Raw genomic sequence first — 17,503 nt, 5'->3', positions numbered from 1 at the left:
TTGTTTTGTTTTGTTGCATTTTGTTTTTTTGTTTTTTTGCTTTGCTTTGTTTTGTTGCATTTTGTTGGTTTGTTTTTGTTGATTCCCTGAAATAAGTCAGACTTCCCAAACGCTTCATGCTTCAAAATGCTGCTAGGAACGTTGAGGTTTTTTTTCTTTGTTTGTTTTGGTATTATGCTGTTTTGTTTTGTTTTGTGTTGTTTTGTTTGATTTTGTTTTGTTGCATTTTGTTTTTGTTTTGTTGATTCCCTGAAATGAGTTAGACTTTCAAAATGCTTCATGCTTCAAAACTCTTCTAGGAATATTGCTTTTTTTTGTTTTGTGTTGTTTAGTTAGATTTTTTTTAATTCCCTGAAATGAGTTAGACTTTCAAAATGCGGAACATCAAGTTTTTTTGTCTTGTTTTTGTGTTTTGTATTGTTTTGTTTGATTTTGTTTTCTTGCATTTTGTTTTTGTTTTGTTGTTTTGTGTTGTGTTTTGTGTTTGAAATGAGTCAGACTTCCCAAATGCTACTGACTGAGGAGCTGAGGAAATGTATCTGATTATTGTCTCAGCTCACTCAAAGCTTGCAATACAATGTGTGGCATACAACATGTTCTTGAAAGGTTTTGATGAAAGAGCCGGTTTATGAAGAATTACGTTCTTAATGAGTTATTGATTTAAGTCACAAAGCTGCTTTGTCTCAATCAGCAGGTCTTGTGGGAAAGGTCAGGTCTGTCGTACTGATCCTTGAAGCTTTCACCTTACTTCTGACTCTTGTAATGCCACGACTGTTATGTTTTTGTGACACACATGCACGAAAATGTAATTTTATAGTAAAGAAGAATTTCCTACGGAGCCTATCAATCACATTGCTCTGTGTTATTACTCGCTGTCAGAGGTTTTCAGTCTCAGGATTTTTCTTTCTATATATCATGTAGGATTAGAAGGAGTGACCAAAATCTTATTTACTATTAATGTGATTTAAAATGACTCTAGACAGTAATTGTGATGTATCATGATATTATTGGAGGAAATTCAGCTAAAATAACCATGTGATAATACCTGCTTTGATACCCCAGTAGATGTGATACTTTAACATGACATAAGGCAGTCCTGCTCACTGATATCAGCACAAATATAAACACTATATCTCTAACAGTATACGCATTTCTAGCTCTGCACTGTGTACAGTTCAAATCGCCCAGCCCTAAGGATCACCTGATGTACAAGGTTTAAATGAGACTCTCTTTGCTTTGTCAGTCTGCAGATTCAGGCAGTGAATGAGATTGGTGCCGGTCCCTTCTGCCCTCCCCTGCTGGCCCGCACCAGGCCGCTACCCCCTGTCCCGCCCCGACTGGAATGCACTGCCGCCGGACCCCAGAGCCTCAAACTCAAGTGGGGAGACAGCAGCAATGCCAGAAGCTTGCTTGCAGAAGAGATGGTCTACAACTTGCAGATGGAGGACAAGAACAGAAGGTCAGTTCATCTCGATTACACCTCATAAATGGCAATATATGCACCGCTAAAAGGGAAATTGAATTCATTTTGAAAGCGCACTGTGAGCACTGATGTAATTTAGTCAAGGTGAACCCTCATTAGATGGCAGCAATGTTTTGGCATTATATCATTTTGTTTTGAAACATTTCAGCTTGTGTAGTTATTTTTTTTTACCTCAACAGCTGACAGATTTGATCCTTTAAGAATTAGTGATTTAAGGGTGTAATTAATGTTATAGGTCTTTAGGTCTTACTATTATAGACATACCTTTAAATCAACCAGGCCACTACATTTTTAACCTCCCCAAGTTTCAATTTGACTCACATCCTAATTTAATTGTAACTGTTGATTGTTTTCCTTGGCAGAGTGGCGTTTTGGCAGTATTTGTGAGTGGGCAACAGGCCTGACAGATGGGCATTTAATTGAAAATATAATGAATTCCCCAACTGACACTGTCAGTGGTAGACTGGTTAATTTTTTTTATTATTCTAATGATTCTCTTTAGCTAGTAACAGTTTTTTTTTACAAGGGGAGAGGTGATAAAAGTATTCATCTTTAACAAACATGCACCAAGGGTGTATATAGTTTATATACTCTAGCTCAAACTTTGTATAAATTATGTATACTATTAACTTTCATATGTTTAGAGTCAGTAGTTTTATTAATTTTTTAAATATTTGGACATAGAGAGTTTCTTGATGGTCACCAAGGCTGTATTTATTTGATGAAAAATAAAGTAAAACGGTAATATTGTAAAATATTATTACAGTTAAAAATAATTTCTATTCTTTCTAAAGCTGAATTTTTAGCAGCCATTACTTCAGTCTTCAGTGTCACATGTTCCTTCAGAAATCATTCTAATATGCTGATTTGCTGCTCACAAAACATTTTTTGTTTTTGTCAACACTGAAGGTTTTTTTTTGTGTGTGTGGAAACTGTGATTTTAATCAATTTAATGCATCCTTTCTGAATAAAAGCATTTATTTATTTATTTTTTACTTATTTATTATTACAAACTATTTTTGATAACAGAGGTAACAATTGGTAACACTTCACTTTGTGTTAGTCCTGATAAAATTATAGCAATAAGCATATTTACTATGGGCCTAAGGTCCAACTGCCCTCATCTGTGTGCATTATAGTGTTTTTTTCTTATTTTTAGTAGTATTTGCTATGTTAACAATGATTGATTTATCTGCTTAATCAAAATAAAATGCCAACTGCCCAATCGGGCAGGACTAGATTCAGCATGGCTCTAAAATGGGCTCTTAATTGTTCTGCTATTATACATTTTTATTTCTGGTCAGATTGCCATAGTAACCACAGATGTACTATCCATCAAACCAACAATAGCAGCTTTTGTATTAGAGCCCCTCTCTGTGGACTACTCCTCTTTTTCTTGTTTTCTTCTAAAGTTCATTTTATAATTCAGTAGGTGATCTGGTACTGCGTGTTGGAGCTGGACCTGCACAAAAGACTCTGCTTAGTACTGTTCCTTCATATTCACATAAAACACTATCAATCCAAGCCAGCATTCCAACACAGACTTGGATGAGAAGAACATGAAGAGAGTTTGACAGGCTATAGTGTGAATATTAAGTACAAACTGCAGGTCAATGGTCTGTTACTTCCATCTCATTAGTCAGACATCAAGCTGGCAAGGGTTTCTTGAGATTGGCAAAATATGTCTGGAAGCAGTCATTAAATAGCAGCTGCTGCTTTGTTCTCTGTTTTGACCTGAGTTGTTTGTGTAGTCTGATGGTGTTGCACTAGGATGGGCCAATAGCAGAAATCTGCACCTAATTTATTGTAATTGAGACCAAAAAAGGTTAAATTAAATTTTAGAAGTCTGGGGCTGGTCTACAATGTCATTATGTCCTTTATTTGTCTTAGAAGCCCACAAATGGGCATAAAAGAGCATTCTTTAACATTGTGTGGTTGTTTATGGTTTTATGGTGCCAAGGTTAAATTACACACCGTTAACATGAGTGAAATGTTTATGTTTTAGGTTTGTCACAATCTACAGAGGCCCGAGCCACACATATAAGGTACAGAGACTAAATGAGTCAAGCAGCTACTGTCTCAGGATTCAAGCTGTGAGCGAGGCAGGAGAGGGCCTGTTCTCTGAAGTACACACCTTTCATACGACCAAGTCTGTTCCTCCAGCTCTCAAGGGTAAAGTATATTTATGCAAGAATATTTGCACATTGCTTCATGCCACATATGTGACCCTGGACCACAAAACCAGTCATAAGTAGCATGGGTATATTTGTAGCGATATCCAACAAAACATTGAATGAATCAAAATGAACGATTTTTGTTTTATGCTGAAAATGAAGTAAAGATCATGTTTCATGAAGATATTTTGTAAATTTCCTACCGCAAATATGTCAAAACTTAAGTTTTAATTTAGTAATATGCATTGCTAAGAACTTCATTTGGACAACTTTAAAGGCGATATTCTCAATAATTAGATTTTTTTGCACCCTCAGATTCCAGGTATTAAAATAGTTTTATCTCAGCCAAATATTGCCAAAAACACACATCAATGGAAAGCTTATTTATTCAGCTTTCAGATCTTGTATAAATCTCAATTTCGAAAAATTGACCCTTATGACTGGTTTTGTGGTCCAGGGTCACGTATGTGTTCATGTGTTGGATGGGCACATATTGGATGCTTACAGCTAAACTTGTGTATTATTGTATTTTTAGCTCCCAAAGTGGTACAGCTAGAAGGGAATGTGTGTGAGGTGAGCTGGGAGAGCATTCCACCTATGAGAGGAGACCCCATTTACTACATCCTACAGGTGCTGGTGGGCCGGGAGTCCGATTACAAACAGGTGAGATTGCATTTTTTTTAGAGGTTCAAGCACGTAACACTGAAACCCTATTGTAATTGTTAGAGTGGCCAAGAATCAGCAATCTCCAGATAAAACTGATCAGGCAGGCAGACCAAAACGTAAGTTGTAGAGACTTGAAACTTGGAGGGATGGTAGTACTCAAACCCTCTACAACATCACCAAGGCTCGCCCTAATCGGCCTGATGGGGGCACTATAGCGATCAAAAGTGGGAAATCGCTTGTGACTCCTTAACCGTTCTTATTGCGTTGGAATCCTTGGCTCACGCCGGACAAAACGCATGCCTCGGATTCATTTGTCACCCTGGCAACATTTTCAGGTATTTTGCATTTTTGGAAAAACATACTTTTGAAAGAAATGAGATATCTTGGCCAAACACTGCGTATGTAATGGCTGAATCCAAGGTCACATGAAAAAAAATCACAGAGCTTGGCCACTTGGTGGCACTATAAAAGGGAAAAAACACAAAAACTGCCATAACTATGCAATAGGTCCTATCAATGTGAAAATTGATATGCACGGACAACATAAATTTTAAAAAAAAAAATGTACCCTTTGGGAAGCTATAATGGGGTCGTTTAGAAAAGCGGCCTGTCCAAATATACCCAAAAGCCTATAAAGCCTAAACAAAAACTCAAAACTTCACAAAACCTGGTGGGCACATGCGACAGTTGATTCTAAACAAGCATACAAAGTTTTAGGAAGATTAGGCCACAGCTGCCGCTGTAACACTGTAACAGTCATAAATGTAAAAAAAAAAAAACATCATATTTCAATGGTAAACGACTTGGATTTTCCAAAAATGCTTTTTTTGGTCATTGATTTTGGTCGTTACAGGCTTTATAAATAATATGGCATGTTTTTCATATGTGCCTAAATGCTTTAAAGAGCTTGGACCCTGGTAATTGCTGCTTGCAGCTATATTTATTATTATTTTTTAAATTTCATTTTATTTAAATTTGTATTAATATATCCACACTTGTAGGCAAAACAGAAATGCATGAAGTTTCTTGCTAGTCTTTGCAGTGCATTGTTATTCAAGGAAAGTGAAAAAGATCAAGACGTCATCCCCACAGACTAGGTCGGAGATAGAAGTGGGATGATAGGTCTGCATCCTCTGCCTGAGACTATTAGTATTCTGCGACTGATGTTGATGCCACTGCTGATGGCTTAAAAGAGACCAACACCCGGCTCATCGATCATACTTCATAAATTTGAAGGAAAACAACAGCATGCATTTAAAACATTTAAATCTATTTCAGGTTATTTTGCATTCCTGGTTGTTGAAATTCTATTTATACAGGGAAACAGCATAAAGTTTAGGCTGATGAAACTATTGGGCAAAACAGATATTTACACAAAGTCCTAAATATTCTGAAGTTTACACAACCTTGTTCTTAATATTGCAACCTGCCTTTCTAAGAATCAGTGACTTTTGTGATTCAGAGAGAGGATTATTATCATTCACTGCACAAGTGACATTATTGCACACATTTTTGTCAGTTCGGTTACAAATGTGCCGTCATTTTGCATTTAATGGCCACATTAGTAGATCAGCCTGTGAATCATAAATCCATTGACTGCTTGTGAAGGCCGCAAAGTCTCTCCAGGGAGTTGCAATCTCCAGAGCAAGCCAATCGGATCCCTTCCTTGACTAGGATATTTTTCTGTTAGGGGTACGAGCTGCTGCTGCTCTGATGTCTAATTTAGCTGGCATGGTTCCTATTACTGTGTTAATGTGTTCCTTGTCCTGTGAGCTGTTAAAATGGATGTGAGAAGTGTGTTGTCTGCATGTAAAGAGAAGCAAGGGTTTAATGGCAGCAGATGCCATCTTCTGTTTGCTCTGGTTCTAGGGCATCTGTGTGAACTTGTAAATAGCATCTACTATAAAAAAACGTGAAAGGGGCTCAGCACAAATCCTGTGTGCATTTTCACCTAGATAATGCTTGTTAACTGTACATTAATGAGCACATGCAGATATCAATTCATAATTTAATATTCAAGTTAATCGCATTTCGGAACCTTTTGAAACCATTAGATTTCTTCTTATTCTTGTTCTTCCATTTCTTCTGCTCGAGTCTGTAGCAGCCCATAGAACTGCTTGCGGGAAAGTTGCTTGCTAATAACTTTTAAAACCGTAAGGTCTAGAAGGAAAATTCCTCTGTTAATTCTTGGCTAATGTTGAGTCGAATGAACACCAAAATCTAAAAATTGTAAGGTTTAGTTTTTCACTACTTTTAATAGTTCGTAAAACCTACTTTTTCGAACTCATCCTAGATGGTTTGTCGAATTTTAATTAAAATTGGCTCAGATCATCTTCAGACCATGCTAGCAAAAACTTATAGAATTCGAGTTGGACAAACCATTTTCTAATAACGCAGAAATTTGATGAAAAGTACGCAAAAATGGATGTGAGGCTATATCTCCACAATGGTTTGGCATATTGAGACCAATCTTTGTGGACAAGCATGACCTGAGGTTACTTGCACAGTTTCCACCTCCTGGCCACCTAGTGATCAGGAGATATGAATAATGGCTATTTTTGCCCAGAAATTCTGAATGGTTTGGCCAAAACTTGTCTCTTTAGATTTGGTGGTGCATGCCAAGTCGAACCATACCCAATTTTCACATGTCAGCCATTTTGGGCGTTGACCGGATTTTGTTGTAAAATGCTTTATTTTATGAACGCATTGTCATATCGTTGCAAAACACTGTATGTATCTTTGGCACCATGCTCTGACAGTACTCAAAAAGTTTGGGGTCAGCACCACCTTGTGGCCAAAAGTTATAAAGAAGTTACAAAAAAATGCTAATAACGTTTGAATAAATTGTAATGAAACTGGTCTCAATGTATTCTTTGGGTCATGCCAAGAACATAGATGCCAGTTTTGCCATAGTCAGCCCGAACTTCTTGTCTGCCTTTTTGATTTACATTGAAAACCTACGTTTTCGAACTCTGATGCTCTGCCTTGCTTGCCTAGTGCTTGGCCCCTTAATTGTTACTTGCAGCTATATTTAAATTAAATATTTGAATAAGTCAAAAGTAGGTCAGTACACTTAAATCAAAATGTGATATGGAGTAGTGTCTGTGAATATTAGGCCACAAAATACTATTTAAATGTGAATAGCGCAGATGCCCGGTTTTATTTACTACACACATACTGAAGCGCGAGTGACGTTCGCAGTGATTTTAGCCTCTGCCGCCTATAAACGTAAAATCTCTAGAACTGCTCTGAGAGTCACTTTATGATCATTTTACCATTTCTTGTGAGAAAAACTAAAACTACCATCCAGGGATGGAAATTAACACCCGCCACCAGCCAAATGCGGGTGATTTTGTGTTGTGGCGGGTAAACTCGCTTCACCCACCGGCCACCGTGGCGGGTAAATAAAAATAACATACTTCAACCAGACTGCGTGAGGCGGTAATGCACCTTAACGTTGGTTGCGAACTGCCGTTAAAATACACGAAGAAGAAGAAGACGGCGGACACTTTTAGCGGAGGCACACCTTCAAAAAAAATGTGTAACGTCTATATATAAACGTATACGTATATACATTGTTGTTGTTCTGACGGCAAACCAAAAAATCATCTCGGCATCATTCACAATTCGTTATTTACACATTGGAATCTATCATTTGCACGTGCTTTTGAGTCCTGCTTATTTAAAGTGAAAGAGAGACTCATTTGCGTGCTCTCTTATAGATTATTGTCTGTGCGCCCACAGAACGCGAAAAGGAGAGTGACAGATTTAAACAATTGTTAAGGGAGTAAGCAAATGTAATACTGATTTAATACAACAGTTCAAAAACAAGAAAATATAAAATGACTTGCGTTGTCTGACTATATCTCTATTGCCAGATTTTACTCTATTTCTTTAAATGAAAATATTTCTAAATGAGTAACAGCTCAGCCGCTGCGCATCTCTAAAAGCAAACCAGCGGTGTTTCATTCATGAATGAAAGCACGTTTTGAACCAATCTTCAGTTCATTATTATCCGTTCAATAAGACAGTCACTTGCTTCATTCCCGAATGAATCAGGCATTCAAACAGATAATTTGTCTTACTGCCACCTGCTGGTGGATTTAGTGTCATTGTAACGTATACTTAGTTATTTAAAACGTAATATTTTTATATAAAAAAATGTATATTTAATAAATTTATCTCAACATGAATTTATTTGCACTTATGCCACCCCTGAGCCTCATTAAATGTCTGAAATTGCACCTACAAGCCACTATTGTGTTCCTTTGTGCCACCTCTGTAGTGCAAATTATTTTTTATTAATACTAATTTTATATGATTGGTAATATGGTTGTCTTACTCTGCTATTAAATTGTTTTAATTAGAAATTTTAAAAATAAAATATAATAATTTTCTTTAATTGACATATAATGACATTTAATTAAAAAAATGGCATAACAAAGGTAAAAAGAAACTGCCACTGTAAATCACATTAATGAGTCAATTATCACCTCAAGGCTAATTTTTTATCAGAATTTTTTATTATTGATCAGAAGATGCTTCAACATGTTTTAAATCAGTAGGACACGCACTGTAAGAAGGAAAAAAAACTGCTTATAAAGTGGGTGTGTGACAGGTGGCTGTGGAATGGTGTTTGGCAAAGATTTTTTGGAGGAAAAATTTTAAGTCAGAAGTTTTTATTTATTTATTTTTTTTTTTTTTTTGCTTTGATCCCTGGGTTTGTAAGAGAGAGAGAGAAAATGTCAGTATTTTATTGAGACTTGAGATTAAATAAATGCTCAAGTATAGTAGATCGTGTAGTATTAATTTTCACATGCAGCTACACTAAAGTGGCTGGTAAAAACTTTTAGTGGCTGGTAGATTTTGAAATCCACCAGCCACACTGGCCGGTGGACAAAAAAGTTAATTTCCATCCCTGCTACCATCATATCATATACAAACAGAAACTTAAAGGTTCACAGCAAGCTGTCAAAATAAAAGTTTGTTTCAACTTAAAGAAACTGTGACAGAAATGTTAATGTATGATTAGTCTCAGCCTCAGACGTCATGCCCATGGAACGCTGGCTAAACATCTGATGCATATGGTACACTTAACTGGAAATACTTCAGGAATGTCGAAGTCGTCATCTGATTAGTTGAATTTGACCGGATTTCAGGGAGACGCGAGTGTCGTGTTTACTTTCGGTCCGCCGGGAAACAAAGCGCAGACTGATTTACTCTGCGTTTTGCTAAAATGTGCTTATGCAGACGCCGTTGTTGTTAAACACATTTGTGACGTTCGCAAACAAATTACTGACTTACTGCTTGTTCTCCCTCTTCTTATTTAACTTTCAGTGCTGGTTATTTCTATGGCTGACTTGTTGCACGCCAGTCTGTTGTTGTGGGGGCATTTCCACGCACCAAAACGTTACGCTGAACGAAACAAACCGTGATTGGTTGTTTGACATGTCAGTCAAACGGTCTTATGGGCGGGCCTTGGCCAATGAAAGCTGCCATGAATTCCAGACCTTCAGCCGTCAGTCTGAAGGTCTGGCTACGCGAGACTAATGTATGATAACAGTACTACTACTACTACTACTACTAAACATTATTTTTAAGGAATTTTTTTTAAATTATTTGCTAGAATTTATTTACCAGAAAAAAATAAAAATACACAACACAGTATTTCTGAGAAAAAAAAGGAATTGAATAATATAAAATTATTTTTTTAATAAAATGTATTATTTAGAGATGCTTTTGATTATTAAAATTTAATGAAACCATTAAAATGGAACCCAGACAATTAATAGAAAATGCAGAATTCGGTAAAAATAAAACTAAATTTGAGAAAGAAAAATGCATTTCATAGAACCTTAAAAAATAATTTGGTTTTTTGGATAAACTTTTCATAAAGTGCTGTTAAATTGTCTAGAAAAATTAAAACGGAAAAATGGAATCCAGAAAAATTTGAAAAAAAAAACAAAACAAAATGTAATTTGGGAAAAAAAACAAAGCAGATTTCATAGGCCCCTATAAATTCTACAAACCATTTTTTTAATTCAACACTTCTTTCCCTCTATATAAATTAAAAATAAAACACAAAACACTTAAATCAACTGTTTTAAATGTTACAAGTGAATTTAGGCATCACTGTATTATAATATACAAGATGAAAATGAATATTCAGTTTGAGATATGCTGGATTAACAGTTTTTTCAATTAGATTGATTTTATGTTACCAATAGATAACAGCAATAGTAAAATAAATGAGTATGAATTTTTAAAATTCAATATCGACTGATGAATATCCAGTATTGTATTGAAAACATACAAGCTAAGTGAGACAAATAGTGAAGCCTTCCTATGCTGGTACTGTATAAAAAATGTCATTACTCACGGAGTTGAATAAACTGTTTTATTTTATTTTCATTTTTATTCTATTAGATTTAGCTTTTTTTGTTTTATTTTGTCTGCTCATGAGTAATTGGCTTGTTTTTGCCAGCTTTCATTAAGGGAGGCCGTGGCAGTCTCAGTTTTACATGCTCCTCTGAACTCAAATGGCATCTGTTTCATTCCTCTCTGCAAATGGAAAAATGAAATAGTAGCTGTCAAAAGGGGTTGCCACAAACAACTTATATTAAGTTTATCTTTTTTAATGCATTATAATGCTGAGAGGGACAGTTTCCAAATGTATTTGCATAGCGTGTGTATTTCTTTGATACATTAGTGGTTTTTCTTTGGAAATCAAAAGTAGCCAGAGTCTGGTGTGCACTGTAAACTGAACTTCTTTTCTTCACTGAAAAACAGGCAAAAAGGTGTTTGGAGTTGGAAAAAATGACTCCAGTTCTCAGTGGAATTCTCTTCTAAAGCGATCGTGCCGTGGCACTCTATCCGTGCATCTGGAATAAACAATAAAGGTCTTAATATTTAACTCCAGGCTTCTCTGGGCTATTAGAGCAGCATGGTGATGTGAAGCTCGGGCACGTTTTGGCTTACATTGACTTTTCTCTGTTTCGTTTGTGTCAACAAAAGAAAACGTGTCCTCCATCTTCACCGGGAATAAGAAAGGTTACAAATTGTGGGTGGCTTCATAGAAACTGAACAGCTGTTGTTTGACAAAAGCAGCCACATGTGAAAATCCTCGTTCATAGAAAGTGCTCTGTATTACATCAGTTAGAAAGGACTTTTCTCCCCACATGCAATCTATTCTGCAATTTAATTAAACTTCTGTGATGTGTGTTGAATGTTTCTTGTTCAGACTGACGGCAGAAGGTCTGGGAACCTTGGTCTCTTTGAATGGCCAAGGCCCGCCCAAGAGGCCATATGACTGACATGTAAAGGAACCAATCATGTTTCGTTTTGTGCCGCGTCATGTTTATGGGTGTGGAAATGTTGCCACAATAACAGACCGGCGTCTAAAACTCTTAGACATATTTTAAAGATTCTATTCTGTGAACTTTACATTTTTCCTATACTTTTAAAAAACCAGCGTTTAGTTGATCTTGATAAGCGCTCATCATCACAGCTGTAAATATGACAGATTCTTTTTCAGCTGTCTATTAATTACATTTATTTTTATTGGTAATAATATTAGTAATTATACTATTAATAACAGTATTATTATTAAATGCAAATACTTTAACAAAAATACAAGCTTCTCACTTTTTATTTTAATGTTTACATTTATTTTACATCTGTATTTATTATTATTATTATTATTAATATTATGTATATATAATATATTTTATATATTATGTTATTTATTATAATCATTATTATAAGCAGTATAATCCTTGATACGATTTTGTTTTTTAATAATATTTTGAATCAGTTTTTTATTTTTGTGTTTTCTTCTCAAATTTCAGTTAAAGATTTTGTAATTTTTCTGTTCATTTTTATTTGTGTGTGTGTGTGTGTGTGTGTGTGTGTGTGTGTGTGTGTTTATTACATTTTATATTAGTTGACTGAATTACTAGTTATAGCCAAACCTTCATGTCATATTTTATTTTATTTTATTTTATTTTAAATAAATTACATTTATTTGTATTAAATAATAATAGTTGTAATAATATTACTAATTATACTGTTATTAATGATACATACTATAATTAAATGCAAATGCTTTAACAAAAATACAAGCTTTACATTTAAATTATTTTAATGATTTTTTTTAAATTTATTTCACAATTGCATTTGTTTATTATTATTGTTAGTGTTACTAACATTAATTATTTGTTATAATGTATATTATATTAATCATCATCAATATCTTCATCATCATTATTATATAATTTTTAAGTTATCTTTGAGATACTGGTATAGTTTTTATTAATATTTCGAATGTTTTTTTTTTCCCTTTTTCACCAAAGTTCTAGTAATTTTGCTGTGTTTTTGTTCATTTTTATTTCCTTTTTGTCTTTTTTTAATCTATATATGACTATTATTATTATTACTTATAGCTGCAACTATTATTACTTTATCCCAATAGATAAAATGACTAATCATAGCCACTCTTTCAAATGAATTAATTCATTTTATTTTGTTATTTTATTTTAAAGACATTACATTTATTTGTATTTGGTGTTAACAATCATAATAGTACTAATAATATTAGTAATTATGCTGTTAATAATGATAGTTATTATTAATATTATTAACCGCAAATGCATCAACAATAATACAAGCTTCACATTTAATTTACTTCAATGATTTTTTTTCATGATTTAGTTCAGTTACATTTATTTATTATTGTTATTATTATTATTATTATTATTAGTGTTAATAACATGCATCTTTGTTATACTGTATATATTATTATACTGCTTATAGGTAAGCAGTGCTATTTTAGTTATCATTGAGATAATATTATAGTTAAAATTAATATTTTGAATGTTTTTATTTTTAATTTTGCTAACATTAGAGCTTCACATTACTGTTTTTATACCACAGAAACAGTGGCGTCCTTCATAGCTTACATAATTTGAAAATTACAACTGAAATTTCTTCTGTGGTCATCAACATACTGCCATAAGTGCAATTTACTGCAGTTGTACTGAACCCGTAACACAAACAATTGCTGATTGTGCCCAGTTGGATGTTGTTGAAAATAAGCAACATTTTTCACAAACGTTCTCTCTCTCTTTCAGTTATATAAGGGAGAGGACACCAGCTTCCAGATATCTGGCCTGCAGAACAACACAGACTATCGCTTCCGCGTGTACGTGTGTCGCCGGTGTCAGGACAGCACGCAGGAGCTGTGCAGCCCCCTCAGCCCATCCTCACTCTTCACCCTGCGGCGTACGGAGCTCGTCCTACCCGGAGATCTCAACTCGGCCGAGACCCTGAAACCCAGCGGCATGTTCGCCACAGACGAACGCTTCGCGGCGGTCTTAGTCGGGGCCTTCGCGGCCCTGTCTTTCCTCATCGCATTTGTGGTGGAATACTTCTTCATGAAGTGAAGACAAACATCAAAATGAACTCAGATCCAGCAGCCAGCCAAGAAAAAACGTTTTTGAGAAACACACGAACACTTAAAGTATACATCCGACGCGACGTACTGTAGGCTGAGTATGTTATACAGGCTCTTCTTTCTCTTATTCTTTTATCTTCTCTTCTCTCTCTCTCTGATGCCTTCCAGCCTGCCTGTGCATCGCTGTGTCACTCACTCTTTTACAGCATGTGGATTTTGCTCCGAACTCTGCAAAACCACATCATCAAGCCTTACGAAGAGTTGCGCGACGGCCTGTTTTTGCATGCTTCGTTTTTTGTATCCCTTTAAGTGTACGTATACGTTGGGAGGAAAATGTATCGGTATTTTCTCCGCATTCATGGCCTTACTTTGTTTTTATCAAGTGTGCATTTGTTTCACAGCCATATATACACGAGTTGTTGGAATCATAGCTTTATCATGACGTAACACCCACGATCACAGTTCACCCAGATATCACACGATGTTCGCATCACCACGATCCTTCTCAGAAACACAAAATACTGTTACCGTAGTAAGGCTGTTGTAAAGCCCCCTGCATTTAAGCTGCCAAAGCAAGTTGCAATCCAAGTGTGGTTTAAGTGATGCTGCTATTGTGTGTTTTATTTTTCCTACGAGCGGAATCAGTTATCTAATATATAGAGATATAAGTATATAAGATTCTATAGAGCTATTGTAATATAAGTAACAAGTTTGAAGTCGATCTCTCTAATGGAGCGTGTCAGTTCACAATCTATGGTGCTTTATCTGTGGTCAGTAGCGGTGGCGGACGAGAGTAGGGGAAGTCGGACGTTGCCACCCTCTTTCTCTGGCCATCTAGTCCTAAGGTGCAGTGACACAGGGCTACTTCCTCGCCTTCCCGCCCCCGAATGACTTTGGCTAGTCTAACGCCGCCCTCTCAGACTGACTTTGGGCTCTGCGTGGTGTCTGTAGATCCAGGGACCAGCTTGATGGCTGGAGTCACAATAGCCAGTGCGTAGCTGTGAAACCGAATTAGCCTGTTTCGTCACTCTGTGAATGGCGTTGGCCCTCGGGACTTCAACGTCGTTGAATGTTTCGTCTTCTCTGAATCCGTGAAAGCCAGTCGGACATTTCTAAGGTGCTTTATCGAGGTTATCGTCAAAAGCGGCAGTGAGTTCCTCCGGCTGCCGCGCCATGCCAAAACAGCCTTGCGGTGCATCTTTAGCCAAGTAAAAGGTACAAACCAGCAGTTCCCGTCGATCCAAAGAGTTTCTCCCACGTTACACTTGCAGAACAGAAAAACTGGGGAAGGGCTCTTCTTCTCCTTGACTGACAGCCTGTATTGTACCTCAGGGACATGGACTTTTCAGAGGTGAAGAAGTAAATACTATGTTTCTGAGAGGGTGCTGCGAAAAACACTAAACGTTGCCGAATGATCCTGATATTGCTGTCATCAGTAGCGTCATTCCGTTGTATTTGCCTCTGCGGTTTAAAATGCATTTATTTGATCTGTTTTCTCACCTAAGCTGTGCCTTGCTCCAGTTGTTCGTAAGCGTTTACTAGCTCAGAATACCTTTGCCAAAGTTAATGGGAAAGTAAGGTATCATTCTTTAGGGTTATTTATACTATCTATTGCATACAGTACTTTAAATGGCAATTAAAGTGCAATCTTCATTTATTTATTTTTCAAAATTAAGAGATGTAGTTATGTACTATTTTTTTTTCTCTCTCTCTCTCTCTCTATCTCTCGTAGCATGTTTTTGTTTTCCAGTTATGTATTGTAGATTAACGATTAAGGCCAGCATTCCTTTTGTTCATAATTCTGGTTATGTTTATGTCTTTCATTAATTGGGAACATGTAGCATGTACCATGCTGAAACATTTATGTATAACCAAATGCCTGTTCATCTCCTATCAGAAAGTGCCGAACTCCAGCTTCGTAGAGAACTGTAGCAGATGTTTAATCTGTTTTCTTTTTAATGTAATGGGACATACGTACGTAGCTACATTTGGCATTGCTAAAAAGAGTGTTATGACGCTTATCTTACTGTTTGCCAAAGCGCAGGCTTGTCCACTTTTACGTTGCTTGTTGTTGTTATTTAAAGGGTTACTTGAGAAATCCTTTCTTGTGACACTAGAACATACGTTAAAACATACGTTTAAGTTAAACTTCATCTGTGACTACACTTTTTTTTGGTAGTGAAAATTGTGCCATTATTTTGAATAAGCCTTCCGAGGTGAAATCTTACATGCCGTTTCACACCGAGAGGAAAACAAAACAATCAAACTGTTTCGAGGCAAGTGACATTTCTCATTTCCTTTTTTTCCAGACATAGCGCAATAGTGAATTTATTCCAGTATTTTTGCTAAGGAATTATATATAGAGATATATAGATATATAGTATGACGACTAACAGAAATGAAGCACTTTTTAAAGCGAAACATTAATCTTTATTAGATTTATCTTGGTCAAACTGTATTTCCTAGTCATTGTTGCTGTTGCTTTCAATTCGAGAGTATCATGCAGTCAGAAATGTCTGTCAAACTGGCCCAAGTCTGAAAGTCCATTGGCGTTGTTTTAATGTTTTAATGACTTTTTTTTTTTTTTTTTCGCCCAGTCGTGTTTGGTCCTAACTGGTGATCTCGATTTTTATTAATTTTCTTTCTTTTAAGTATTTTTTAATTTGTTTGTTTTTCATATTGGTCCTTGTAAAATTTCAAAAGATTTTCACAATTTTTTTTTTATGGCCCAAGTGCAGTTTTGTATTTTTATATTGTATTTTATTTCATTTTATCTGTGCTCTGTTTTAAATATGAAAATGAATTTGAACATGAGTCATCCCAGAGAAATGTATAGAACCGTAAGTGTATTCAACTATTTTCCAAAAAAAGTGTATTTTTACCTCACAGTTAAAAAAAGGAAAAAAAGAAAGAAAAAAAGAAAAAGGAAAAATATACAAAACATTCCAGGCTTGTCATGATCTACAATTTTTAAAGTCATACATTTTTCTCGTATTGTAAATGTTAGACGATTTCATATGCATATATATAAAAGAAAAACTGCCATATCAATGTTAATGTATAGATTTTTGCAAATACTACCCTATGTATGTAAGACTTAACTGTATCTGTAGCGTGTATGTAATATATTTATACCCAATAAATGTTTTAATTTTTTCTGAAACGTGCTTTGTACTGGAGATGTTATTGAAGTCACTCATCTGTTGCATGTCATGAATATTAAAGCCCCTGCAGTAAATACAAATACTGATCATAGCACAATACTTCACATTCCTACCTTCAAATTATGTCCTTATTCTCCAAAACCCACCAAGTTGAAATTATTTAAAGGCTGAGGTGTTTGACGTGGAAAGATGTTGTTCATTGAGGCAGCTAGTCCAATTTCATCCACCACCAAAAGTGCTTCATATGAACCTGTTGAAGCAAATATTCAATGAACACATCAGTGTAAAGATTTTTAATGAATAATAAATCATACTGAATAACACATCTAATTGCCTAAAAAGCAAAGTGCTTATTTTGTATCATTTACATTAAAATGAATGTTCGTGTTACATTATGTTGGAGTATTTTTGTGGTAAGTACTTGTTGCTTGTTGGAGTTGACACATCAAAGCAACAGAATGTTTTCTTTCGGTCTCGTTTTTCCATTTCGCCGTTCAGTTTTCTTTATTGACATGACCAGTTACACTACTGCCAAAGCATTTGCATCATACAAACAGTGAAAATA

General features: G+C 35.5%; 1 protein-coding gene across 1 annotated transcript in view; it reads left to right on the top strand.

Annotated features, from left to right (window-relative positions):
- The window catches only part of fndc3ba (fibronectin type III domain containing 3Ba), a 79,491-nt gene extending 62,554 nt beyond the window's left edge, over positions 1-16,937 (top strand). Inside the window, exons 21-24 of the mRNA XM_073849411.1 lie at positions 1,244-1,459; positions 3,489-3,655; positions 4,193-4,320; positions 13,452-16,937. Of these exons, the coding sequence (XP_073705512.1) occupies positions 1,244-1,459; positions 3,489-3,655; positions 4,193-4,320; positions 13,452-13,763 (823 nt within the window). The 3' untranslated portion in view covers positions 13,764-16,937. The remainder of the gene's footprint in view (positions 1-1,243; positions 1,460-3,488; positions 3,656-4,192; positions 4,321-13,451) is intronic.
- Positions 16,938-17,503: the final 566 nt, after the last annotated feature.

Source organism: Garra rufa, chromosome 10 (genome assembly GCF_049309525.1).
Source record: "Garra rufa chromosome 10, GarRuf1.0, whole genome shotgun sequence".
Classification (NCBI taxonomy): Eukaryota; Metazoa; Chordata; class Actinopteri; order Cypriniformes; family Cyprinidae; genus Garra; species Garra rufa.
The sequence above is the reverse complement of the archived record's forward strand: the minus strand, read 5'-3'. Positions and strand labels throughout refer to the sequence as shown.